Source organism: Miscanthus floridulus, chromosome 12, assembly GCF_019320115.1.
Source record: "Miscanthus floridulus cultivar M001 chromosome 12, ASM1932011v1, whole genome shotgun sequence".
Taxonomy (NCBI): domain Eukaryota; kingdom Viridiplantae; phylum Streptophyta; class Magnoliopsida; order Poales; family Poaceae; genus Miscanthus; species Miscanthus floridulus.
The window spans coordinates 33,910,610-33,937,466 of record NC_089591.1 but is presented as its reverse complement, the minus strand read 5'-3'; the positions used below and the strand labels follow the sequence as shown (position 1 = coordinate 33,937,466).

At 45.5% G+C, this 26,857-nt stretch overlaps 1 protein-coding gene, 1 non-coding gene and 3 pseudogenes across 2 annotated transcripts; 1 reads left to right on the top strand and 4 right to left on the bottom strand.

Moving 5' to 3' along the window:
• Positions 1–351: 351 nt before the first annotated feature.
• LOC136495430 (11-beta-hydroxysteroid dehydrogenase 1A-like) lies at positions 352–2,369 on the bottom strand. The gene is made up of 5 exons (XM_066491373.1): positions 1,628–2,369; positions 1,349–1,541; positions 1,033–1,250; positions 756–920; positions 352–669 (listed from the first exon to the last, which is right to left on the bottom strand). The coding sequence occupies exons 1-5, from the start codon at positions 1,811–1,813 to the stop codon at positions 379–381; spliced, it is 1,053 nt and encodes a 350-aa protein (XP_066347470.1). The 5' UTR covers positions 1,814–2,369; the 3' UTR covers positions 352–378.
• Positions 2,370–4,024: 1,655 nt separating this feature from the next.
• TRNAG-UCC (transfer RNA glycine (anticodon UCC)) lies at positions 4,025–4,096 on the bottom strand. Its single transcript has one exon. It is a non-coding gene; the product is annotated as a tRNA-Gly (tRNA).
• A 3,712-nt stretch (positions 4,097–7,808) lies between these two features.
• Positions 7,809–14,727, top strand: LOC136495432 (recQ-mediated genome instability protein 1-like; annotated as a pseudogene).
• Positions 14,728–14,733: 6 nt separating this feature from the next.
• On the bottom strand, positions 14,734–25,444 carry LOC136495431 (11-beta-hydroxysteroid dehydrogenase 1A-like; annotated as a pseudogene).
• LOC136498244 (11-beta-hydroxysteroid dehydrogenase 1A-like) lies at positions 16,878–22,556 on the bottom strand (annotated as a pseudogene).
• Positions 25,445–26,857: the final 1,413 nt, after the last annotated feature.

Below are 26,857 nucleotides of genomic sequence, written 5' to 3'. Positions count from 1 at the left end.
CGGCAGCTTATCATTCTGGTCAGAAGGTGCGGCGGGACACATAATGCCGATTAGAAGCTCTCGTCATCTCTTTACTATAATCTCCTTTTAATGATCGGTGTAACAAAGTCCATCTAATTGGCGAAGTAGAAGGGCAGACAGGAGGTCCACAAGACCACAACTGAAAACATCGTACAGATACAATGTCTGAAAAAAAAGAGAACTCATAATTTGTACTGGCATTATGAGAATTTACTCCTTTATTAATCGTCGATGTCTAAAGGAACTTCGGTGTCATACAGAACGCTAGTCGCTAGACAGTACAGCAGCATTCGCATGGCACGACAACCAGAACGTACACGACCACCGCGTCAGATCATCACGTGGCCTATAGCTCACTTAACGGTCCTTGATCTCCGGCGACCGGAGCGAGGGCGGCTGCGCGAAGCGGCGCACGCCCGGCAGGTCGAGCAGACACTTCCCCAGCGTGTCCGTGATGGACGCGCCGACCCTGTCGACGGTGAGCAGGCGGGAGTTCCAGACCAGGACCTCCGGGAGGCAGGCCCGGAGCAGGTAGACGCCCATGTACCACCTGGGCTCGAACACGTACCTGGCGCCCCGGCACACGTCGCGCACCACCGTCCTGGCGAAGTCGCCGACGGGCTCCGCCGGCGTCGGCCCCAGGATGGTCTGAAGAAATCAGAAAATCAGATGAGATGACTGCATGATCTTGGTAGCATCAGAAATCAGATGCGTGCATACTAGCTAGTGCGTACGTCTCTTTCGTCTTGGTCCACCTTCATCTCGCCTTCCTTGGTGAGCATCTTGCCCTTGGTGATCTCAGACTCCACCACGCCGGGCACCACCTCGGTGATGCGGATGTCGCCGCCCAGCTCCATCCTCAGGGTGTCGTAGAAGCTCAGCGCTGCCGCTTTGCTAGCCTGCGAGAGTATATGTATATGTATATGTATATGTGAAATTCAGATGCATGGTTTCGTCTATGTTCAGTACTACTAATAAGCTACAGTAGCAGGATTTGAGCACTGCACAGACATTGTAGAAAGTGTCCCTCCCGATGAATATGTAGGACGAGTTGGAGGTGACGCCCACGATCCGGCCATGGCTTCTCTTGAGGTGAGGGATGGCGAGCCGAGTTGGGTACACATGGCCCCAAAAGTTGATGTCCATCAGGGCTCTGAAGTGCTTAACGTCCTCGATCTCTTCGAACTTGCACACCTGCCGGATGGACGCGTTGTTCACAAGGTGATCCACTGCAAATTAACTATAATGCGTCAGTCGTCACATAAGATAAACTCCGTTGTTTCAGGCTTTCAGCAGCTAGGTGAACTCGTGTGTCAGACAGACTTACGTCTACCAAAGTAGCGGATTGTGTCGTTGATGAACGTCTCGCAGTCCTGAGGCTTGGAGACATCAGCCAGGAGGACGAGGACGCCCGGCGAGCCGAGACCCAGCGCGACGTCGCCGACCTCGCGGAGGCTCGCCTCCCTCCTCGCCACCAGCGCCAGGTAGGCTCCCCTCTTGGCGTACTCATATGCCAGGTGCTATATATGTACACATCGACCGATCACTCAAAATGAAACGAGTTACGTTCTTGGAGGCCGCGCGATGGTACGGTACGCGTACGTACCTCGCCGATGCCGGAGGAGGCGCCGGTGATGAGGACGACCTTGCCGGCGACGTCCTCGGGGAAGACGGCGCCGAGGAGGTACGTGGTCACCTTGTACACGTAGTACGCCGGGAGTACGAGCGGCAGCAGCGCCGTCAGCGCCACCTGCAGCGCCGCTCCGGCCAACCTCCTGCTGCTCATCACCATCTTCGTCGTTGCCGGCAACGTCGAGAAGGAAGGATGACAAACACACAGCGCAACGATGCAAAGCGGCGGGCGACAGCGTGTGGGACGGTCTGCTAGTCTGATATGCTACTGCGTCTGCGTGCCGCGCGCGAGGCGACTGGTACGGCTGAAGCAGACACGTGGAGAGGAACATGACACCTGGGAGTGGGAGCCAACACGTACCACAGGACGGGGATGATGCCACCGCTTGCGCCGCGGAAGAGGCCGAGCGGCGGGACCGACCAATTTGCAATTTTGCTTGCACTCTCTATCCGTATAGGGCATAGCCGTGATTTGTGAAATTGGCGATGATTTCATCTTTTTACGTAGAGCAGATAGATGATAAATTTTGCCTGCCAAGGTATACGTCTTTAAAAGTTCCATAACATCTAGAGGCTGCTTCATCGGATTTCAAGCGTTGGATATGAGGAGCGTTGGATATCAGACGGCCATCTCCATTTGTTAGGCTGCTAATAATATTATAGAGCAATCTATGCAATTACTCTGACCACAGAAAGAAAAATTGGCACAACGTATATACACAAAGTTTAAGTCGCATATATTTCACACAACGAACGAACGAACGTGACAGCTGATGGACCATTTATTTATTTACATCTTCTCTATTGAGCTCCACATTATTTGGATGTACTACCGAACAGACAAGCCCTCTGTTACTGCCAGCTGCCTCAACGAAGCCGACGACCATTGCAGTTGCAGCTTTTGGCTACTCCCGTTTGATATCCGAGCTGTGCAGCGACGCCGGCTGGAGCACCCCTTTGCCGCCGGTGAACTCCAGGAACCGCTTGGGCCTTCGCCAGGTTACCGTGGCCGCCAGCGGTCCGGCGGTAGAACAGTCTCTGGCTCAAGTCCGTCACCTCGGGCGCCAGCGTCCGCCACAGGAACAGCGCCCGGTACCACAGCGGCACGGTGAGGTGGCGCCGGCCGCGGCAGATGGCGTCCACGATGACCTCGGCGCACCGCGTGGCGCGCACCACCGTGAACAAGCCGACCTGAGCCTGAACAAAACAATCTAGACACATCATTCACTCAGCCAGCACCCGGAAGGAGCTTTTACAGTAGCTCCATTTAAAAAAATCAAGTGCGAACTAATCTTAGTCTATGCAAAACTACTTTACCTGCTTGCACCAAGACACTTTTTTTTTGCGAGACCTAGTTACAGACGCAGACGCTCACGTACACGAGCTCACACCCTACCTCTATGCGCACCTCCGAAAAACTGAGTTGCATCGGCAAATCTCGAGGTTGACGAAGTCATCACATGAGCCTCGCTGTCGATGGGCACGTCGCCTACCATCGAAAGAATAGTGTCGTTAAATTATGGAATAAATCCAGAAAAATGCGAGCACCTGTGTTAAGTCAGGGACTTGAACCCGGGTGGCAGGTTCCACCGCAAGGAACCCAACCAGCTGAACTACGCTCAGTTTGCTTGCACCAAGACACCTTGTCACACCCAAAAAAAAATTCTATTTTTGCGTAATGAATAGTTTCCATTGATTGAAATAGATGTTTTTTTTTTGCAAATTTTCTATGTTTAGTTAGTTTGTTGTCATTTTTATTTAAAAATAGTTTTAGAAAAATCTAAATTAATTTGTCACGAGTGTTGTATTCATAATGACTGTTTTATTTTATTTGAGTGAAAAATAAACTACAAAATTTAAGTATGACCTGAATATGTTTTTTATCTACTTTTAAAACAAAAAAAGTTTAAAAATAAGTTACAAAAATCAAAAGTGGGCCAAGTTTGAGAAAGTCAAATATTGTTTTTTACAAAATTTTAAATGTTTTTAAAATGAAATTTTACAAAAATATTGTTCAAAACAAGATTTATTTTAGTTCAAAATGTATTTTACTTTAAGAGCCTCATATACCTGACATTATGCTGTTCTGAAGCAATCTCCTGTTAAGTTACATTTGTTTTTTCTTATGCTGATTTTGCTCCTATACAATTATCTCTATTTCTATATATACGTCCTAAACTTTAGGTCATAAAAGCATGAAAATGAGGAAAATACAATTTTTCTCGAAAGGAAATGCTATAGAGTCTGTATGCAACGTCGAGTGTGTCATTGCTGCTCATTCAATCCCGCTTATTTTTTGTTTGTAAAAAAACAATTCCCGTTTTTTTCTAGGCAAAAAGCAAGTACGGCCATATTGGGCAGCTGGAAAAAATGCGTCTGCCGGGAATCGAACCCGGGTCTATTGCTTGGAAGGCAATTATCCTAACCGTTGGACTACAGACGCTTTGATGCAATTGATTTGTCGTTGAGGTACAAATTCGTATAGTTGAATGATTTTCGCCAGCATGGGCATATGGACATATGTGGTTCATGGTTGAACTTCGATTCTTTGTCAAGTTCTGCGGTCTCCATGTGTTCTGTGTACATGCTCTTCACTTGGATATATATATTTTTTTAGAAATTTGCTTTGATGGTTACAGATTGGGTTCTAGAGTGTGTCGATATGAAACAAACACTTGTTCTCTTGAGAGAACATAATTACCATTAACTTGACTAATATAGCATAGAGATCAAGTATGCATTCAACAACTAAAATAACAAGATGTTGACCTTTTCTCGTAAGATGTTAACCCTCAATGATTTGAGCCGCATGTCATGTGCAGTGTGCATGCTTGAGGGTGTGTTTGGTTTAATACCATAACATATCACACCAAACTTCTGTCCATGCCACAGTATGGCAACTAATTTCGGGTTTGTTTGACTCCTAACTACAACGCTCCATGTCTAAATTGCGCATGGCATACCTTTGCTTGGTTATTGCCACGGGTGTGTCAAAAGTGCAGGGCGCCCTTCATTGTGTATTCTTACGTTAATTCTTCATGAATGAGCGGCGCATGCTTTGTCCGTTACCACTACTACAGGATTCCTTTTAGGTGGCGGCACCCTTTTTTTATTGGAGGCGGGCACCACTTTTACCGCCTCCATTATCACCGGCCAGGCCAGGTTCCCGGCGGTCGCAATCGGTTAATCTTTAACGGAGGCGGTCGCCTTAAAGTGATCGCCTCGGTTAATTAGCCATTTAAGAGGGCCCGCCTCCAAAAATGAATTCCATTTTCGGAGGCGGGCTTGTTATGGGGGGGGTGAGGCCCGGCCACCGGAAACAGGCCCACACCATATATAATAGGGAGTTTTAGGGTTTGGAACCACCGCCACTCATCACTCTCAGTTTTCCTTCACCTCAGCCGCACTCATCCTCTCTGTTATCTCCCCAAGCATTCCCCCCCCCCCCTCCTCTCTCACCACATAAGCAGAAGCGTCAGCGGCCAGGGAGCGCTACCTCCCTCCTCGGCATGGGTTCTTCCCTCCTCCCTCCTCGGCGCGGGTCTTCCTTCTCCATTCCTCGGCGGGGGAGGAACTACGGCGCGCGGGTCTTTCCTCCCTCCTCGGCGCGGACGGCGGCGTGCTGGGCTCTCCCTCCCCCTCCTCGGCGCAGATGGCGGCGCTGCGGGTCCTCGCCCTCACCGGCGGCGGCGCAGCGCGGCTCCTCCCAGGCGGCAAATCTGGTCCCTCCCTCTCTGGATCCGCCGGCCGGCGGCGGTTCAGGTATGCCTCTCCCCATCTTCCTCTCTGTTTCCCCTCTTCATGTCCCTCACTCTTCTCTCTCTCCCCCCCTATGCAGATCCGGACGACGGCGACATATCTGGGCGGACAACGACGGCGGATCTGGGAGGACGAAGGACGGATCTGGGGTGACTCCAAAAGCTGGAGCTGGTTCCCAAAGCTGGAGCTGACTCTAGAACCTGGATTATTTTATTTTATTTTTTTTATTAATGGAGGTGGGCGTTGTAGCGTGCCCACCTTCGTTAAATGATTAACCGAGGCAGGCAGGACATCCGTCTCCATTATGTCACGATTAACGGTGACCATTGATTGGAGGCGGTTGTAATGCCCGCCTCCATTAATCCATTTCGTCCGTCTCCATTAAGATTTCTATAGTAGTGTACGGTGCAAGCAAACTCGCGACACAAGGATATGCGGTAAGACCCCAAAGTGGCCCTCAAACTAGACTTCTGGTTAGATATGGTGCAGGAAATGAACTGAGCAATGCTAGCCGAAGTTGGCCATGTCACATGATGCCTGATCACCCAAGCAAACGTAGACTAAGCTTAGACATTATAAGCTGTGGTAACCTTTGGCATGTTTTGGTAACAAACAAAGCACGCCTTTTTAGCTATTCAAGTGTTGTATATAATGTTGATGTGGTCTAAATAGAAGCTCGGTTCAAGTACACCCAACAGATATACTCAAACCACATATTATTGCCTTCATGGATGTTGAGGAACTGTGCACATGGATAATCATGCCCAACGGCTCTCTTTGGAACACGGAAAATCTTTCTTTTTTTTGCATTTTGCTATAAAAATGAACTAATTCCTGTAAATTTCTTCCGTTCCAAGCGGCCCTAAGCTCCAAGGTAACACGTGTCTCATAAGTTTTTTTTTGTGTACGTCGGCCCTAAGTTAGAGCTACCGGTGTCCCATAAGGTTTTTGGTGTATGACAACCTGGAGTTTTGTCTAATCTAAACTTGTGAAAAAATGCTTATGCCTCGAACAAAGTTGTTAACACCTGTACGTAGGTGGGAAAAGCTAAAAATTAGCTCAACCCTTATCTGATTGTGGCCACGAAGAAAAAAAAAAGGAAAATATTTGACTTCCTAGACATTTCACAACCCAGGTGACTTTGCTTTTTTTCCTAGCAAAAGATGTTAGAGCATCTCCAAGAGACTCTCCATATCCTTCCTAAATGCTAGAAATAGAGGTTTTGATGAAAAACTACCATCTAATAGCTTTTCTAAATAATCATCCAAATATAGCTATCTTTTATTCCGGATTTTCGCTAGCTAAAAATAAAAGACGATAATGGCTCTATAGAGTGCGCATGAGATATAGAAAAACTGTCGGAGAGTGAAAATATATAGAAAATGATTTTTTTCAAATGACTCTCCAAATAATTATTTTTAGGGGTTCAAATAATTATTTAGAAAGTGCGATTTAGAAAAAGCTCCTAGGGCGCGTTTAGATCCAAAATTTTTTTGGGTTTTGGCTACTGCAACACTTTCGTTTGTATTTGGTAATTAGTGTCTAATTATGGACTAATTAGGTTCGAAAGTTTTGTCTCGCGATTTCTCACCCAATTGTGCAATTAGTTTTTTTTCATCTACATTTAGTACTCCATATATGTGCCGCAAGATTCGATGTGATGAGTACTGCGCAAAATTTTTTGGGAACTAAACACGCCCTCACCTTCGTTGAGCCGAAACCAAATAGCAACTCTTCCGTCAGCCCACCTCGCAATCAATGCCAACGGCCTACTTAGGCCCCGTTTAGTTGCCAAAAAATTTTGCATAGTAACTGTCACATCGAATCTTACGGCATATGCATGGAGTACTAAATGTAGACGAAAAAAAAACTAATTACATAGTTGGTCGAGAAATCGCGAGACGAAACTTTTGAACCTAATTAGTCCATAATTAGACACTAATTACCAAATACAAACGAAATGCTACAGTGAGCCAAAATCCAAAATTTTTTGATCTAAACGCACCCTTAGATTTTTTTTCTGAAATCAGGAAAAAGAAAAAACCATCTCCAGGGCCACGTTTAGTTGGATGAATTCGGCGCCGCCGGATTCACTGTACATTACCGTAGCGCACTGTAGCATTTCGTTTGTATTTGGTAATAATTATCTAATCGTTGACAAGTTAGACTTAAAACGTTCGTCTCGTAAAGTACAACCTAACTGTGCAATTAGTTTTTGATTTCGTCTACTCTATACATATACCATAAGTTTGATGTGACAGAAAATCTTCTTTTTATATAGTGCCAAAGTTGGAAGTTGGGAGCAACTAAACATGGCCAGGTAGCGAAGGCGTAGCAACTTCTTACTGACAGAGGGACCTGCACGTCATCCTCAATTCTCAGTTCCTTCCCAGCGTCTTCCTCCTTCCCCCATTCGAAGCCTTTGGACTTTTGGAGGGAAACCACCAAAAAATCCTCCCAAAACCCTTCCCCCACCCCCATTTGATGCCCAGATTAAACCGCCGGCAAAAACTTCCTTCAGAAAAAGATGAGGCGCAGGAGGAACCTAATCGTGCATTCCGACTCCGACGAGGAGGACGGCGAGGGCATGACCGCCACCACAACCTCTGCCTCGGTTTCAGCTTCCGTCGCTAGCGGCGGCGTCAGCGGCAGCGGAAGCGTCGGCCGGCCCTCGCCCCCAAACCCCAGCCCCCTCCCAGTCCCCTTCCCGTCACTCTCTCCGTCATCTGCTCCCTTCGTCATCTCCGATGACGACGAGGTAGTTGACGAGATCGTGGACCCCGACGGGTCTCTCCCATCGTCGACGCCCCCGAGGTCTTCTCCCCGCCGGCTCCTCCCGTGCCCACTGCCCCCGCTCCCCCTCCCCCCCCCTATCACTACCCCGTCCCAGACCCCAATCCCGACTCCACCTCCAACCCCAACCCCAACCCCAACCCCAACCCCGACTCCGCCTCTCACCCGGACCCCAATCCCGCCTCCGCCGCCGGCGCGGACCCCGGCCACAACAGCGCCTCCACACCCGTCCCTGTTGAACGGGCGGTTGCGGCCGGTGGACGAGTTCCTGCGGCGGCTCGGGCTGCTTCTGCGGCCGGACTGGCTCGAGTCCTGCGCTGCGGGGATTCCCGGGTTCGACGGCCTCGGTGGTGCGGAGGCGCAGGCCAGGCGGTGCTTCGAGCAGTTCCTCTTCGCCGACATGAACTCCTGCGGGGCCGGGGTGCTGCCGGAGGGCGTTGGGGGCATGCATGCTGAGTTCCTTGATGGCCCCTTCGTGCTTCAGGTTTGACATTGCATAATCCAGTTTGGGAAAATGGTCACTATACTTTGCCCTGCTGAGCTATTTGCAATTGATATCCATACTGTTTCTATGCTCCTATTGTGATTAACTATTTAAATTCATGAAAAAGTTTGTGGATACTTCTGATTGGTGATGAGAATGTCTTGATTGAGAAAATAAGATGTTATATCAATATTCAACTTGTTGCTATTAAATTGCTTCTCATTGGTGATAAAAATGTTGAATCAACTTTACATGTTTAAATCTTCAAATTTATGATGAAATCCAAAGCACTGCTCTCACTGGCAGTTCTCTGTACATTCTGCTCAGTTCATCACCCTATGCCATACTATTTTTTTTCCTGAACCGAGGATTTTCCATTTCCATTATCAAACGGAAATACAGAAGTTGGAGCACACCTGACTCAGACGCTAGACAGAGCAACAGATACAGGACACGGGCAGAATTGAAAAGCAAAGTCAAGTTCTAACAGACTGTCTACTAAGACAACCAACTATCAAGCTGCCACACCCGGCGAAGACTCTAACAGTATTCTAGTCTGACAAGACCATTCTCTATACACAAAAGAACTTTCTAGAGAACATCGACGCTTGGCCTGCACACGATCTCCACTAGTTCACTTGATCATCAGCATCCCTGCGGGCTCCTTTGATCTGCATGGGCGCCGAGCTGCTTGAAGAAGGCACCAGCATCCTTGTAGCTATCTGAAGCATAATATCCGCACCTTCCAGTAGCATTTCTTGAGCTTTCTTGGAATATAGACCTGCCCAGTAATTCATAAGAGCACAAGCATAACAAAGGATTTCAGCAGGATTCCAAATCAACTTATTCTCAAAGCAGGCTTTGTTTCTCGTTTTGCAGGTGGCCCAGCAAATCGCTGCCACCCCAAAGTGTAAAAATGTTGATCATTTTGAAGCCACTTAGAGACCCATCTCCAACACTGAGATCTGTGCCATACTAGTTCTTTAGCCTTTTGTCATTACTGAATGGCTAGTTGTGCGGAAATGTAAGTTTTCACTATGCATTTCTTTATAGCACCATTCCACTCAAATGTGTTGTACTTCCAATCTGTATATATTTACCAGATTATTTTAAAGTCGATATTTTACCTTTATTGTATGCTCATTGTATGTTTTATTCGTTTTTACTTAATATTTGTACAATGTAGTAAATGACTTTTTCCTTGTGATGAGGTATCATCTATATGTCTCTGGGTTTTGTAGGTTGATGAAGTTGTCAATATTTCGTCTCCTTTAAAGGAAAGATATCGTGAAGCACCGGCAGGACCCAAGAGATGTTTAAAACTATCAATGACAGATGGCGTACAACGAATATTTGGAATGGAATACAGACCCATCAAAGACCTGGCAGTTCTTGCTCCTGCTGGTTTTAAAGGTTATTTTTCCCGTACCTCTATTCTAGAGAAAGTATTTCTTAGCCTATTACTGTTAGCAATGCTTTTCCATAGCATGTACTTGAGACAAATATTTCTTAAAGGTGCTTTTTCATTGAAGACAATCCTCAGTTTCTTTTTGAGACAAGCATAACATCTGGTTCATGTGACATGTGAGGCTTTGGTCAGAGCTGGCTAAGGCTTGTTTAAAATTGAGAAAAATTGAAATTCTTCTTGAGAAGAAAAGCCTTCTTAGGAATTCTGCATTAGTTATATTTCTTTTCTTTACTATTTTTTTACGTGCAGCTCATTTATTTTTTTTATGTATCTCAGATTATTATAAGGAATGTACACACAAGGAGGGGCCTTCTTATGCTAGTTCCTGAGGCTGTTGATATTCTTGGTGGTGTAGTTGACGAATTGGAGGCAGCGCGTGACAGACTTGTTTCTGAAGTAAACAAACCACCTCGTGGCAAAAGGTATACATGGTACACTAGTGAAGTATGTACATGCCTCATAGTGGACCTTCAAGGAATAACTCGACAGTAATTTCTGCTAGTGTCCTATTAAATTTACGACTATTGATTAGATCACTTGAAACACACATCTCAGTTTAGGATCTTTAATATGCAGTGAAAATCTTGCTTTCAGTTTTATTTATTTTGGCTGTATAGTTTCAAAATTTATACACCAATGCTCAATGTTTATATATATTCAATCCGCTGCATGCCATCTTGTTTTTTTAGATAAAAGACCGCTTGGTCCAGCCTTATTGAAAGCTGACATCAGAGAGTTTAGAAATTAGAACTGGGGACACCAGTTTACAGAGATAGTTCAAACATCCACACCGACATCAACTAACACGAAGAGGCTGACAGCCACCACTAAACGCCTACCCTTTGAAGAACAGGACAGCAAGCAACCACCTGCCCCTGGTCAGCAGCACAGCGACCAAAACAATTTTAGACAGCAAAAGGCTATGCAGCAAAAAAGACTGAACATCAACGATCCTCGGTAGGGACACCAGCACCCCCTTCAATGACTTTGCCAACAGCTCTCACCATCTTAACCCTTCTGAAATTCACACCCCCTTTAAACCTTTCACCATCTTTACCACCAGCTCTTCCACCCTAGGGATATCTTTCTTGCTTAAGAAAGGACACCATTGCTTTAATTTGCTCTTGATTCTGTACATGACCGCCACTAGGTTTTTCACCAGCTTTTCAAACACTATCTCATTTCGTGTCTTCTCAAACACCCTCTGTATCTGTCCCCTCCTGCTTATCACCTGCCTTTTTTGAAGGACCTGATCCATTCTGGTTGGCACCCCCTTTCTGTACATTACTCTTGATGATGTCAAGCCATTGTTCACTATTCTGAGAGTCTAGCTTTTCCTCATCTGTTACTCCATCATCATCTTCATCATATCTCTGTCCAGAGGTTGTTTATTTGGAGGTTTGTCTCTATCCAAAGCCCAGGAGATCCTGTGGCCCTGAAGACTGAAAAAACACCTCAGTAGTTCCTTTGATTTCATTTTGGTTTCTGTATGACACCTTAATCCCGACCTCCTTCCTTTCAAAGATTCAGTGTGGCAACTCTTCAAAATCTCCAACTAGGTAGGCTAGCTCTTCTACCACTTCCTCTTGTTGCTATTTATTTGCTATAATAGGCGAGCAGTGTTTTTTTGAGTGAGGTGTGGTGTGTGTGTGTTGTTGTTGTTTGGGTTTTGTACCCCCTTTTCTTCTTCTTAATATATAATGATACACAGCTCTCCTACGTGTTCGAGAAAAAATAGTGTGTCCCTTAGGGCACCCTTAACAGTACGAGATGGTTAGTAGCTCTAAGACAACTTCTCTAATGGTATTAACTTTTAACACATAGGTCATAATATGAATAGCCCCACATGACAAACTCACATAATCTTGGAGTGTGGGCATGAGACTAGCTCTTAATCAAGAGATTGTTTTTCTCTCTTTTTATTAAAAATATAAAATAGTATGCTTATAGCTCACTCATAGATCACCATTGGAAGTGCCCTTATGGGGCCACTGGTTGGGTCAGTCAGGATTTAATTCAATCTGCTGCATGCCCTCCTTTTGCTTTTTAATATGTCCCTTACGGGACACTGGTTGGTCTGTCATGAGTTAATATTGATATAGATTGTACATGTCTTCACCTCTTAACTGTGCAGTAAACAGGGTGGATTATCTTTGTCTTCAAGAGCCACGCGAGCTGCCTGGCCATGTAGTACCAATAATATAAATGGTGGTGAGCAAGGGATCTCAATTCAAAGAGCAGTTAATTCCTCTTATCCAACAGGATCAGGTACCATATAGAATTTGTATACGATTCATTTGGATGTCAAATTTGGGATAATCACTTACATGTTTCATGGTCAATTAATGTATTTGTGTAGGTAATGCTTTCCAGGTTGTTGGAGCTACCGAAACTGTGGTTGAAGAGGCTTGTTAGCCCTCCTGTAGTAAACACGGTCCAAGAAATCAACATGCAGGGCCTATATGCTTCTCTTACCAGGGAAACTACTGAAACTTGTATGCGTACTACCCATAACTATGATCCCACTCATATCATTGAAAGAAGTACAGGGACCATCATGGAAGAATGTGTTGATCCTCCTATTATAGCAAACAGTGTCCATGAACAAATGCAGCGAGTCCAACCTGCTAACGTTGTGGAAGGTGCACAATCTCCAAATGTTGGCAAGATCAATGAGATGGAACAGTCTTTCATTCTAAGTGGTGAAAATGAAAAACCATTTACATACATATACAGCATGCTTATTGACTGGGGTAGACAACAGGACACAAAAGCCTACATTCAAGGAAAAATCAAGGTTCATTTTCCTTTCCTGTTTATTTGCAAAAGTTAGGAACCTTTCTGCTTCTTTTATTTTTAGTAAAAGAATGGATTCAAAAATGTATCTACTCCATACCTCCAGTTGGTCTGAATGTATTCGTTTTATTAAATTTATGTGATTTATGGGAGTGGTTAATTATTGATTTTATGGCATAACTGCTACAGGGTCTGATCACTTCCGTCAAAAAATTTCAGTATAAACAACGAACCAAATATGAGCTTTATGTATATATAGATGATGGGAGTTTCATTTCAGAGGCCTTCATTGAAAGTGATGTGAGTACATTTGTTTCTATTACTATATCCTATTTTTTCCATCTTACAACGTGTGAACATATCATTATATTTCTGTTCTGTATGATAGATTGTGAATAACATGCTTGGTCTTTCTCCTGGAGAGGTTACTGCTGCCCTTGCTGGTGAATTAGAGTTTGTATCACCTAGTGAAGTGAAAGAAACTTTGAAAGGATTTCAGAGGTTTTTGGTGAAATTTGAGGTTGGTTTATTTGTTCTTGTCTATCCACAACTGTATTTTTATTTTAAAAATAGTTTCTTTAGTTAGTAGATAGCATCATATGTGTGTCTCTCTCCTCTTTAGTTAGCAAATAGCATGTGATGATGGATACAACATACAGATAAATGAGCTGGCAGAAATTCAAAATTGAAAAAATAGAAGTTTGTTTTGAGGGGAGTCATATTCCTGGGGGTTTTGGCAGGGTAATGGAGTTTCTGATTTTTGGGCCCTCCATTGTTGTACAAGCCACTTGGATTTATAGAATATGTCAGTTAAACAAGCTAAGTAAGCCCATGAAGTTGGTTTCGATAAACACTGCTCCTAACCCTTTCTAGAATGCAATATCATCTCATAAAGCATGCATGCACCTGTGCTAGGAGGGTTTAATCTAACAGTATACATGTAAAAATTAGGCAACTTATTTTGAGTTTGAACATTAAATTTGTTTTGTATAATTATATGTTCTGGGGTAGTCTTGGGACCATCCACGCTGTTTTTATTCACAAAGGTTAGAGTTATTGAATTTCCAATTTGTAGTATTTGAAATGTGTGTAAGGTTTATTTGGTTGATTGTACAGGGTATGATGGTTATTGAGTTAAACAAAAACTCTTCTATTCCTGTCGTACGTGAGCTGAATGAAGGTTGCTCAAGTTGTACTGCATGGCTTCTGCTCCGAAGGCTGAAAACAGTTTCTTCTCAAAAGCGCGCGCAACCTCCGGATATTATGGACACTACGCAATAGAAAATGAATTTAAAGCGAACTCCACCCTGATCCAAGCGGAAGATAGCAACGATCTTTAAGTCCAGCGTGGTCATTGGTCAAACTCCATAAAACATTACACTACGCACGTTGCGCCTAAAATTCAGTCATTTGTTGTGGTCTCGGCATCTTATCATTCTGGTCAGAAGGTGCGGCGGGACACATAATGCCGATTAGAAGCTCTCGTCATCTCTTTACTATAATCTCCTTTTAATGATCGGTGTAACAAAGTCCATCTAATTGGCGAAGTAGAAGGGCAGACAGGAGGTCCACAAGACCACAACTGAAAACATCGTACAGATACAATGTCTGAAAAATAAGAGAACTCATAATTTGTACTGGCATTATGAGAATTTACTCCTTTATCAATCGTCGATGTCTAAAGGAACTCCGGTGTCATACAGAACGCTAGTCGCTAGACAGTACAGCAGCATTCGCATGGCACGACAACCAGAACGTACACGACCACCGCGTCAGATCATCACGGTGGCTGAGCGAAGCGGCGCACGCCCGGCAGGTCGAGCACACACTTCCCCATGGTGGACGCGCCGACCCTGTCGACGGTGAGCAGGCGGGAGTTCCAGACCAGGACCTCCGGGAGGCAGGCCCGGAGCAGGTAGACGCCCATGTACCACCTGGGCTCGAACACGTACCTGGCGCCCCGGCACACGTCGCGCACCACCGTCCTGGCGAAGTCGCCCGACGGGCTCCGCCCGTCCCCCTGGCCTGAAGAAATCAGAAAATCAGATGAGATGACTGCATGATCTTGGTAGCATCAGAAACCAGATGCGTGCATACTAGTACGTACGTCTCTTTCGTCTTGGTCCACCTTCATCTCGCCTTCCTTGGTGAGCATCTTGCCCTTGGTGATCTCAGACTCCACCACGACGGGCACCACCTCGGTGATGCGGATGTCGCCGCCCAGCTCCATCCTCAGGGTGTCGTAGAAGCTCAGCGCTGCCGCTTTGCTAGCCTGCGAGAGTATATGTATATGTATATGTATATGTGAAATTCAGATGCATGGTTTCGTCTATGTTCAGTACTACTAATAAGCTACAGTAGCAGGATTTGAGCACTGCACAGACATTGTACAAGGTGTTCCTCCCGATGAATATGTAGGACGAGTGGGAGGGTGACGCCCACGATCCGGCCATGGCTTCTCTTGAGGTGAGGGATGGGAGCCGAGTTGGGTACACATGGCCCCAAAAGTTGATGTCCATCAGGGCTCTGAAGTGCTTAACGTCCTCCATCTCTTCGAACTTGCACACCTGCCAGATGGACGCGCTGTTCACAAGGTGATTCCACTGCAAATTAAATATAATGCGTCAGTCGTCACATAAGATAAACTCCGTTGTTTCAGGCTTTTCAGCAGCTAGGTGAACTCGTGTGTCAGACAGACTTACGTTCTACCAAAGTAGCGGATTGTGTCGTCGATGAACGTCTCGCAGTCCTGAGGCTTGGAGACATCAGCCAGGAGGACGAGGACGCCCGGCGAGCCGAGACCCAGCGCGACGTCGCCGACCTCGCGGAGGCTCGCCTCCCTCCTCGCCACCAGCGCCAGGTAGGCTCCCCTCTTGGCGTACTCATATGCCATGGGCTATATATGTACACATCGACCGATCACTCAAAAATGAAACGAGTTACGTTCTTGGAGGCCGCGCGATGGTACGGTACGCGTACGTACCTCGCCGATGCCGGAGGAGGCGCCGGTGAGAGGACGACCTTGCCCGGCGACGTCCCTCGGGGAAGACGGCGCCGAGGAGGTACGTGGTCACCTTGTACACGTAGTACGCCGGGAGTACGAGCGGCAGCAGCGCCGTCAGCGCCACCTGCAGCGCCGCTCCGGCCAACCTCCTGCTGCCTCATCACCATCTTCGTCGTTGCCGGCAACGTCGAGAAGGAAGGATGACAAACACACAGCGCAACGATGCAAAGCGGCGGGCGACAGCGTGTGGGACGGTCTGCTAGTCTGATATGCTACTGCGTCTGCGTGCCGCGCGCGAGGCGACTGGTACGGGCTGAAGCAGACACGTGGAGAGGAAACATGACACCCTGGGAGTGGGAGCCAAACACGTACCACAGGACGGGGGATGATGCCACCGCTTGCGGCCGCGGAAGAGGCCGAGCGGCGGGACCGACCAATTTGCAATTTTGCTTGCACTCTCTATCCGTATAGGGCATAGCCGTGATTTGTGAAATTGGCGATGATTTCATCTTTTTACGTAGAGCAGATAGATGATAAATTTGCCTGCCAAGGTATACGTCTTTAAAAGTTCCATAACATCTAGAGGCTGCTTCATCGGATTTCAAGCGTTGGATATGAGGAGCGTTGGATATCACGACGCCATCTCCATTTGTTAGGCTGCTAAATATATTTTAGAGCAATCTATGCAATTACTCTGATCACAGAAAGAAAAAATTGGCACAACGTAATACACAAAGTTTAAGTCGCATATATTTCACACAACGAACGAACGAACGTGACAGCTGATGGACCATTTATTTATTTACATCTTCTCTATTGAGCTCCACATTATTTGGATGTACTACCGAACAGACAAGCCCTCTGTTACCCCGCCAGCTGCCTCAACGAAGCCGACGACCATTGCAGTTGCAGCTTTTGGGCTACTCCCGTTTGATATCCGAGCTGTGCAGCGACGCCGGCTGGAGCACCCCTTTGGCGCCGGTGAACTCCAGGAACCGCTTGGCCTTCGCCTGGTTACCGTGTCCGCCAGCGGTCCGGCGGTTTAGAACAGTCCTCTGGCTCAAGTCCGTCACCTCGGGCGCCAGCGTCCGCCACAGGAACAGGGCCCGGTACCACAGCGGCACGGTGGAGTTGGCGCCGGCCGCGGCAGATGGCGTCCACGATGACCTCGGCGCAACCGCGTGGCGCGCACCACCGGGAACAAGCCGACCTGAGCCTGAACAAAACAACCCAGACACACCATTCACTCAGCCAGCCACCCGGAAGGAGCTTTTACAGTAGCTCCATTTCAATACTAAGTATATCATCATCATTATCTATGAATCGAGTACTCATACTCACATCCCTCGTGTCTTGATCGACCTCCACCGTCCCTTCCTTCGACAGGTGCTTCCCTTCGTCATCTCCGACTCGATCCACCCGGGAGTAGCGATCGTGATGCCGACCTCGTCGCCCAGCTCCATCCGCAGCGTCTCGAAGAAGTTGAGGACGGCAGCCTTGCTGGCCTGCAATTCATTTGAAGCATTGAGTACACGCAGAGCCGTTTTGGATCTCTGTCTGTCGAGAATGTACATTGTGGAAGCTCATTCTTGGCATTGCCAGCACCGCCGCAGCCGAGGAGTTGGCGAAGACGATCTTCCCACCACTCTTCTTCAGATGGGGAAGTTGCGCAGTGGGTCGGATGAACTGCCCCCCAGAAGTTTACGGCCTGCGCCATGCATGACTAGTTCAGACATCTAGAACCCTCATTGAGAGAAATAAGAGAATAGAGCAGCGCATCTGCTGCTAAACCGTACCCAGGACTTGCTTCAAATCAGCAACATCTGTACTTCCTCAAACCAGCAGACATTTGCTACACCAGCATTATTCACAAGATGATCCACTACAATAGAACAGACAGAGTTAATGGTCGTACCATGAATTTTGTAGTTGTTCTATTACTAGTAGTATACAGAAGATAGCTAATGGTCATAAACTTACATCGGCCGAAATGTTCAACTGTGGCCTGCACAAACCTCAGGCAATCCTCCGAATTGCAACGTCCCCGGCAACAACCAGAACGTCGGGCGAGCCAACATCCTTCGCTCTCGCCGCAACATCATGCAGGCTTCCCTCCCTCCTCGCCACTAGCGCCAGTCTTGCTCCCTTCGCGTACTGGTAAGCTATTTGCTGGATACAGATACGGGCTCATGCTTAAAATATAGTGAGGCCACAACACACTCAGCACAACTATTTTATGAGGTCCTAGGTGGACTTTGGAGGGCATTGTGTCCAAAAGTTGTTACCCATGCTTAGAAAAGCTCTGCTATTCCAAACACAAGAAAGGAAACCAACATTCTTGTTTAAATCAACTCCTCCAATAATAGGTATATTGCAATTTGTTTACAAACTATTGAACAAAAATCAGGACGATACATGAAAAGAGTTACACTTCTCAAACATGATAACACATTGTGCTGCCAACTAGATCCCTTTTCTTTTTTGAGCCATTACTTTGTCTTCTTTTAACACTGCTAGTTGGTTATAACCAATTCAAATCATTCTGAGATACTAGGAATACGAAAAGCATATAATAGGCGATAGTTTATTTTTGTGCCATTTTTTGATGCAGCTGCAAGCATATTGAGCTTCTGAGTAGTACGTAGGAGCAACAGTTGGACTATATGCAGCTGCATGTATGGTTGCAAGGAATTAGATATACCTACTAGGGCCATTTTTTTTCATGGTCATTGTTGGGCGCAACAAAATAACAATTTCTCTGTATATATGTCTAGGCTGCCCTTATAATTGAATTATCAGTAAACTGGATATGGAATTGGTTGTTCGCAGAAAAAAACAGTTGGTAATGGCAAGATATAACACAACAATTGTGATTCATTAAAATTTTGTGTTGATACGGTGTGGAGACAGTAAAATGAAGAAATGTAGTTTCATATGGTTTTTCTAAAATTTTAGTAATGCAAAAATATCTTTTTACTTAGGTATCAAAGAAGTAGCCGGTTATAAATCCCTATTAATCTGGTCCACCAAAATTGACCATGCAGGGGGAAGGAGCAGGTTATCAGTTCACTATAAGACATGCTAAAAAAACAATGGCTGCTTTGGGAGTTACAACGCCACCTGTTTTCTCGGTACTTGATTGTGGTGTCGAAGGTTTAAGGTTTCTATAACCTTGATTTATCCTTTGGCAATGAAAGCAGCATGAACTCATTGAAGGGAAACCATTTCCATCAAAAAACTGTTAGCTGAAAATAGTGCTGTGATGATTGCTTTCAGACACCTAGAAGAGAAGTCCATGATTAAGGTCCTAGACTTTTAGCAGTAGAGTTTCAATGAGTTTCAGTGTTTACAACACTACAGTCAGTCTACGAAGCAATCGATCAGTTCTGGAGGTGCTAGCTAAGTTTGAAACTACCTTTGGCAAATGCAAGGATTTAGCTATGGAACTTGAAGGTTTGGGGCTGGAAAAAAATGTTGGCGGTCTTTTTGGAAAGGGACAATTATATGATGGAATTAAGACTTTGTGGCAGTTTAGTGAAAGAGTTTTCAGTCAAAGCTTCAGCTGTTAGATCAAAGATAAGCACTATATGAATTTTGAGAGGATGAAATATCATAAAAATAAGACAGAAAAAGGCAAGCTGCAGCACGCAAGGTAAACTTTATCAAATATCTGGCTTTCTTTAGTAACTTCTGTCTAATTTTTGGAAATTAGTATCATAGACTTAAACTGGTTTGTTGTTTCATTGCTATTTGAAGAAGGTGCTTTTGTCATCCAAGGTCTTGATTGATTATGTGCTATCATACGGGTTTGAAGAATGCCAAGTATAGCAAGGTCCAGATGGCCATGGTATGGTCGATGCTTGTGTTAAGTTCGATTCCCATACTCAAAGCAGTGTAAGTATGGTGGTAATTTGAAAATTAGAGCAAAAGCCAATACTTCTACAAATGCCGAAGAAAATGCAGCCATTTGAAGCTTTGTTGTTTATCGAAGAAAATTTCGGTGTCACCTATTGTTGATCTTAACTTTTGTGAGCGTGTGGATGCTGAGAATGAACAGATGATGCTAACTAGGATGCTTGGTCAAATCATAGAAGTGGGCAAAAGTGTTAAAGAGATGTGGGGAAACATTTGTTGACACACTTGCCGGCAAGAGTGAAGATTTCAGCCATGACAGTACTTCACTGTTCGACGGGGCATATTGGAGATTGACCAGATTGAAGGCTTACAAGTACTGCTTAGATGGAATAGCAAGGTTGGAACAAGATTCAGCCAAGTGTATTGGTGCAATGCTGGACGATGTTTGATACAATGGAGATTGATAACATCCAAGCTGAATGCATTGAAGATCAAGTTTGATACGCTGTGAACTGCAATGGCTGACAGTTTCTTTTGAAGCGATCACAGAAGTGTTCTGCTGTGTCTCATTATTGTTATAGCCTGGTTCTGTACTATTTAGTTTGTGTCCCCTAAAAAACCAACTATCTGGAAACTTGTTATGATTGTGTTGAAATGACCCCTACAAACATACCGAAAGGCATTTTGTAGATATTTGTACAGTACGTTGTGTCGAAAGTAACTGCATCACCAAAGAAGTTGTACTAACTACGACTCCTGCCACTTGTCCAAATTAGTGTTCTGGCCTTCTTATCTTCATCAAGGTCTACACTGAATTGAAATCCAGGATCTTCTGTTCACATCTTTCTGAATACTTCTAAAGTCTTGGAAATATCATCAAGCTTTTGGTCCCTTGAAATTTGGGTAGTGATTTTTGATTGAAAGGGACACCATCCATACTCCAATACATACTTCCCATAAAACAATGCACTCTGCTTAGGGACACATTATTCTCCCTTAGATAGCGAATCATATTCTTTGTGCAATCCTCTATCTTACTATGTGAATTCCATTCCCTTTTTTCTCCACAGGAGACAGACATTGGATGGTTGTGTTGAGTTACATGTTTACTAACATACCAACCTAGGTCTTCTGTTCGGTGCATCTTTATCAAAGCTTTGCATGCTTCTCTTGGAATTATTTTTGCAACGTTTGTCAAATCTCTGCATTGAACAAGATATTTTTGAATTAGTTTAGCTTATTATACATCCATTAAGTGAATAATCTTGTACTGAACTGAAGAAATTGCTCACCTCCTTCTCACACACTATTTCCTGCATTGTTCTCATCTGGTTTACTCTGTTCTTAGCAAAGCTTCCAAAATGACGCCGGCTGGAGCACCCCTTTGGCGCCGGTGAACTCCAGGAACCGCTTGGCCTTCGCCTGGTTACCGTGTCCGCCAGCGGTCGGCGGTAGAACAGTCTCTGGCTCAAGTCCGTCACCTCGGGCGCCAGCGTCCGCCATAGGAACAGCGCCCGGTACCACACGGCACGGAGGTGGCGCCGGCCATGCAGATGGCGTCCACGATGACCTTGGCGCACCGCGTGGCGCGCACCACCAGGAACAAGCACCTGAGCCTGAACAAAACAACCCAGACACATCATTCACTCAGCCAGCACCCGGAAGGAGCTTTTGTTACATTATCTCTAATTCAAATCTGGACCCAACGGACCAGTTGGACCTTTGATCCGCGTTCTGATCGGGGGCGCTCAGCCCACTATGGCTGGAGGCCCTCTGTCACACTATGTAATAAATAGAGATGGGGTCGACGGCTCTGTGTACGAGGTTTGCCTGAGCCGAGCTTCCCACCGAAACCTAAACCCTAATCCGATCAGAGAGGGGCGCAGCCAGTGACGGGAAACCACCAGCCGCGCCGCCACCGCATCTGCATCTACACCGAGGGGCTGCTACGTCGCCGGGCTGCCCTACAACCCTACTCCTACCCACCACGCCCCCGACTCAACACCCCACTGGGTTATCGCCAAGCACTACGATGGCGAGCCCATCTTCATCCAAGGCGGCTGAAGGTTTACACATTCACTCTCTCTTTCTCTCGTTCTATCTACTGCTACTGCTACTGCTCTAGTAGACATTTTAGGACTCATGGTTTTATTCAAAAGCAAGTATACATGCTAGTTCTATGCCTAGAGATCTTGTTTTAGGTCTAACAATGGTATCAGAGCCTAACTAGGTGTAGATCTAGCCTATCAGAACCCTCTGTCTAGATGTAGATCATGTCAGGGGTAAGAAAGAGTAAATTCGTTCGAATCTAAGAAAAGAAAAGGGTCACTAACCCTAACCCTAATCGGGTGAAGCACAGAGAAGAGAAATGATGTCGGTTTTTGGAAAGGATCTCAAAGCCGAAACCTAACCCGCGAATCAGTCACGGGGAAGAACAATAGTGAACAAAACTCTAACCCTAACCAAACCCTAATCCCCAAATCGGATAAATCCGAGAAAAGAAGAAAGGAAAAATCAAAGAAAGAGAAGGGGAAAAAGGGGAAGAGCCCTACCTCGCCGTGCACCGCGCTGCCACCATCGTCGTGCGCGCGAGAAGAAGTCGCTGTTGCTGCTAGGGCACGACACCCACCGACGCGGCTGCTGCGAGGCCTCTGGTGTAGGGCGCCGCGACCAGGCTGCTCGACGGCGCGCGCTCACTCGCTGGGGAGCGCGCACGCCGGCGAGGGGGCCGACGACGGTGCCATGGCTCTGCCGTCATCGCTCGCTCTCGCTCGATGTCGATGCGGCGCTGAGAGAGCAAAGAGAGACTGAGAGAGCAAAGAGAGAGGCAGAGAGTGAAGAATGAGATTAGGGTTTTGGGGGAGCGGCGTCGGCCGGTGTTTTATTCCACCGAAATGGCCGGACAGCCGTCCGATGCAGATGAGCGACTGAGATCGACCGGACCGAAGGCCGGCCCAGGCGGGCACGCATGGCCACGCGGCTTTGCCGGCCCAGGCCCAGGTTGCGGCCTAGGTGCAGGCAGCGCCGTGCAAGGGAGCTGGGCCGGGCCGATTTCTTGGTCGGGCCGAAGGAATAGTGTTGATTTGAGTCTATTTTTCCTTTTCTTTTTCCAGTAAATCGTTATTGCCTGGAAAATGGATAAATGACTAAAGAAAATAAGAAAAGTGAATTTTCTTGTGGGTAAAATTCACTAAATTGAGATTATTTTTTCCGCTGCTAAAAAATTATTTATTCTCCGGTTATTTTGAACCAACGTGATATTTAATTGGAGAAAAGATATTTTAACATGATTATGATGTTATTTTCGACCAGCGTTGTTAATAACAATATCGTAATTTTAATGATTTTATGTATTATTTTTATTTCTGCCCAACGGTGATGTAGATTTAATATATAAACAGTTGTATGTTTTAATTTTGATCAACGTTGGAATCAAGGCATGCAATTATTGTTATTATTTATGTTCTCACTCTATATGAATTGTGTTTTTAGGTGGATACAACTTGCTGGGTTGTATCAAAGAGATCCCCACTCTCAAAGGTGACAACTACACGGAGTGAAGAAAAAGATCGACTTGCCTTCATCTTGGCTAAGGTGGACTGGTTAATCAACTCACCGTGTCCACTGAGCATGTGGCACCTATGAGGGAGACAAACGAGGCTAATGCCACTTGGGCAACTAGAGAGAGGATTTTGTATCCCAAAAGATGTCATTGACCTTAAGCATAGGAAGTGGGTCACTATCAACAAGAAATGTTTGGTTGTGATAAAGAACTCGATTGAGCCTGCAATTGTGAGCTCAATCCCAGATGAAAGTCCTAATATGGCTAGAGTGAGGGTGAATAGCCTATTTAAAAATCTACAAATCAACTAGAGCAATGTGATTAGTATGACAAATAGCAAATGCAAATTTACTCTAGCTCCATAAGGGTTGCAAGCCACCTATCCAATAATTCTAGTTACAATGATTACTAGGCACACAACTTAATGTTACTATCACTAAGAGCTCTCAATCTTGCTACTCTAAAGAGCTCCACTAGATAAACTTAAAATAACAAAGCAAGCTCTCAATTCTAATTACACTAAAGAGTTTCCACAACTAGTTTGCCAGAATATAAATGAGTGAGTAGGGTGATTATACCGTCGTGTAGAGGAGTGAACCAATCACAAGGTGAATATTAAATCAATCATCAGGAGAATACCAAATGGCAAGAGACAACCAATTTTCTCCTGAGGTTCACGTGCTTGCCAACACGCTACGTCCCCGTTGTGTCGACCAACACTTGGTGGTTCGGTGGCTAAGAGGTGTTGCACAAACCTCGTCCACATAATTTGGATACCGCAAGAACCTAGCCACAAGTGAGGTAACTCAATGACACGAGCAATCCATTAGAGTTACCTTTCGGCGCTCCACGAGGAAGGTACAAATCCCCTCACAATCACCGGAGATGGCCACGAACAATCATCGACTCATGCCAATCCTCCTCCACTACACCAAACCATCTAGGTGGCAACCACCAAGAGCAACAAGTGAATCCCGCAGTCAAACAACACCAAGTGCCTCTAGATGCAATCACTCAAGCAATGCACTTGGATTCTCTCCAATCTCACAATGATGATGAAACAATGATGGAGATGAGTGGGAGGGCTTTGGCTAAGCTCACAAGGCTGCTATGTTAATGCAAATATCCAAGAGAGTGAGCTTGAGCCGCCATGGGGCTTAAATAGAAGCCCCTACAAAATAAAGCCGTTACCCCTTCACTGGGCACAACTCAGGGTGACCGGACGCTCTGGTCAGTTTGACCGGATGTAGGACCCCAACGTCCGGTCGCCCGAATGCTTGCCACGTGTAATCGGCTTCAAACGCCGACCGCTCGATCTCAACGGTCAAGTGATGACCTTACATGTCAGTTAGAAAGTGACCGGACGTAGGACCCCAGCGTCGGTCGTTTCCAGTAAGGTTCCAAACGCGAACTTTCACGATCGGCGTCCAGTCATGCTCGACTGGACTCACCCGCGTAGTCACTCAACATTTCTCTATGCGCCTCACGTCAGCGTACGTCAGCATTGATCGGACTCAGACCATGAGCGTCCGGTCAGTTTACACGCCAACGCCGGTCATAAGGCCGAGACCGTGTGCTTATTGCTGTCACTGACCGACTCTAAACCCAGCGTCCGGTCACTACACCACCAGCGTCCGGTCACTCTATGAACCCCTGTCCTTTCTGTATAGGGCGCCGGTGGCACCGTCGAACTGTCCGCACTCTATGAGCGGACAGTTCATCGGTGAAGTTTCTAACCCTTGCTCAAATATGCCAACCACCAAGTATATCACCTTGTGCACATGTTGGCATATTTCACAAGCATTTTCAAGGGTGTTAGCACTCTCTAGATCCTAAATGCATATGCAATGAGTTAGAGCATCTAGTGGCACTTTGATAACCGCATTTTAATACGAGTTTCACCTCTCTTAATAGTATGTTATCTAACCTAAATGTGATCACACTCGCTAAGTGTCTTGATCACCGAAACAAAATGGCTCCTACTATGTATACCTTTGCCTTGAGCCTTTTTTTTTCTCTTCTTTTATCAATTCAAGCATTTGATCATCACCATGCCATCACCATCGTCATGATCTTTGCCATTGCTTCATCACTTGAAGTAGTGCTACCTATCTCATAATCACTTTGATAAACTAGGTTAGCACTTAGGGTTTCATCAATTAACCAAAACCAAACTAGAGCTTTTCACCAGAGTGTGACACGACCACCGAGTACCTTGATAGAATAAAGAGTCAGTTCACTGACTCTTCAAAGACATGCTACCTAGCTGATAAAGTAGCTGGTGACAGAGAGGTACTCTAGAAATAGTGGCATAAGAGAGCAGATATTAAGGATGAGCAATTTGGCATCCAAGCTAAAACCAATGGATGTAGCTCTCAAGAAAGAGTTCCTTATCCATCTGATTTTTGCTTCCTTGCCAAAGGAATTTGACACTTTTATTGTCAACTACAACATACAACTCGAGAAGTGAGACTTAGAGAGGCTCATAGCTATGTGTGTGCAAGAGGAGGAGATAATGAAAGCTGCCAATGGTGGCACTATCAATTATGTGAAAGATAACAAGAAAAAGAATAATAATGCTAACTCCTCCTTAAAGTCAAAGGGAAAGGGTCCCATGTTGCATCAGCCTCAGTAGAACAAGTTCACAGTAGAGAAAGACCAGTGTCTCTATTACAAGAACACGGGACATTATAAGAAAGATTGTCCCGATTACTTAAGATGATCATGGCAAAGAAAGGTGAGAACATTATTACGTTCATAAATAATCCCTGTATGTATATTATTCGAAATCTACTTGGTGGATTGACTCAGTGCAACTATTCATGTTGCTAATTCTTTACAGGGATTTCGTTCAACGAGGACTACGCAAAGAAGAGAAAGACACGTTAAAGTTGCAAATGGAGTCCGAGCAGATGTTGAAGCCGATGACGATCTTTCTCTAGAGCTTGCTGATGGTTTCACACTTTTACTTAGAGATGTACTTTATGTTCCCTCCCTATAGAGAAACTTGATTAGTGTTTCATGCTTGGACAACGATGGATATGATTGCCATTTTGAAATGGCAAATGTAAGATAACATTTAATAATGCATGTGTTGGTCTTGCTATCTTACAAAATGAGCTTTATTTGTTATCACTACGTGATGATGTGAATGTTGTATGCGATGATGGGAACGTTGCGTGCACAATGAGAATGTATCCTCGTCTGCGGATGTAAACAGAAAATGAAAGAGAGCTCACGATGCGTTGTCGAAATTATGGCACTGTTGTTTAGGCCATATTTCGAGGGAGAGAATAGAAAGACTAGTTAAGAATGATATTCTTCCTCCATTAGAGTTCTCAGATTTAGAACAATACAGAATGCATAAAAGAAAAGTATGTAAAGAAAATTAAGAAAGATGCCAAACAAGCGCAAAATTTTACAGATTATTCACACAGACATCTGTGGTCCACTTTCTATAAAGAGTGTGATGGTTTTGATTTG

Coding starts and splice junctions, on each gene's coding strand:
- LOC136495430 (XM_066491373.1), bottom strand. CDS start 1,813: ATGGTGATGAGCAGCAGGAGGTTGGCCGGAGCGGCGCTGCAGGTGGCG. Junction 1,542..1,627: donor CCTCCTCCGGCATCGGCGAG/GTACGTACGCGT, acceptor GTACATATATAG/CACCTGGCATATGAGTACGC. Junction 921..1,032: donor GGAGGGACACTTTCTACAAT/GTCTGTGCAGTG, acceptor ATACTCTCGCAG/GCTAGCAAAGCGGCAGCGCT.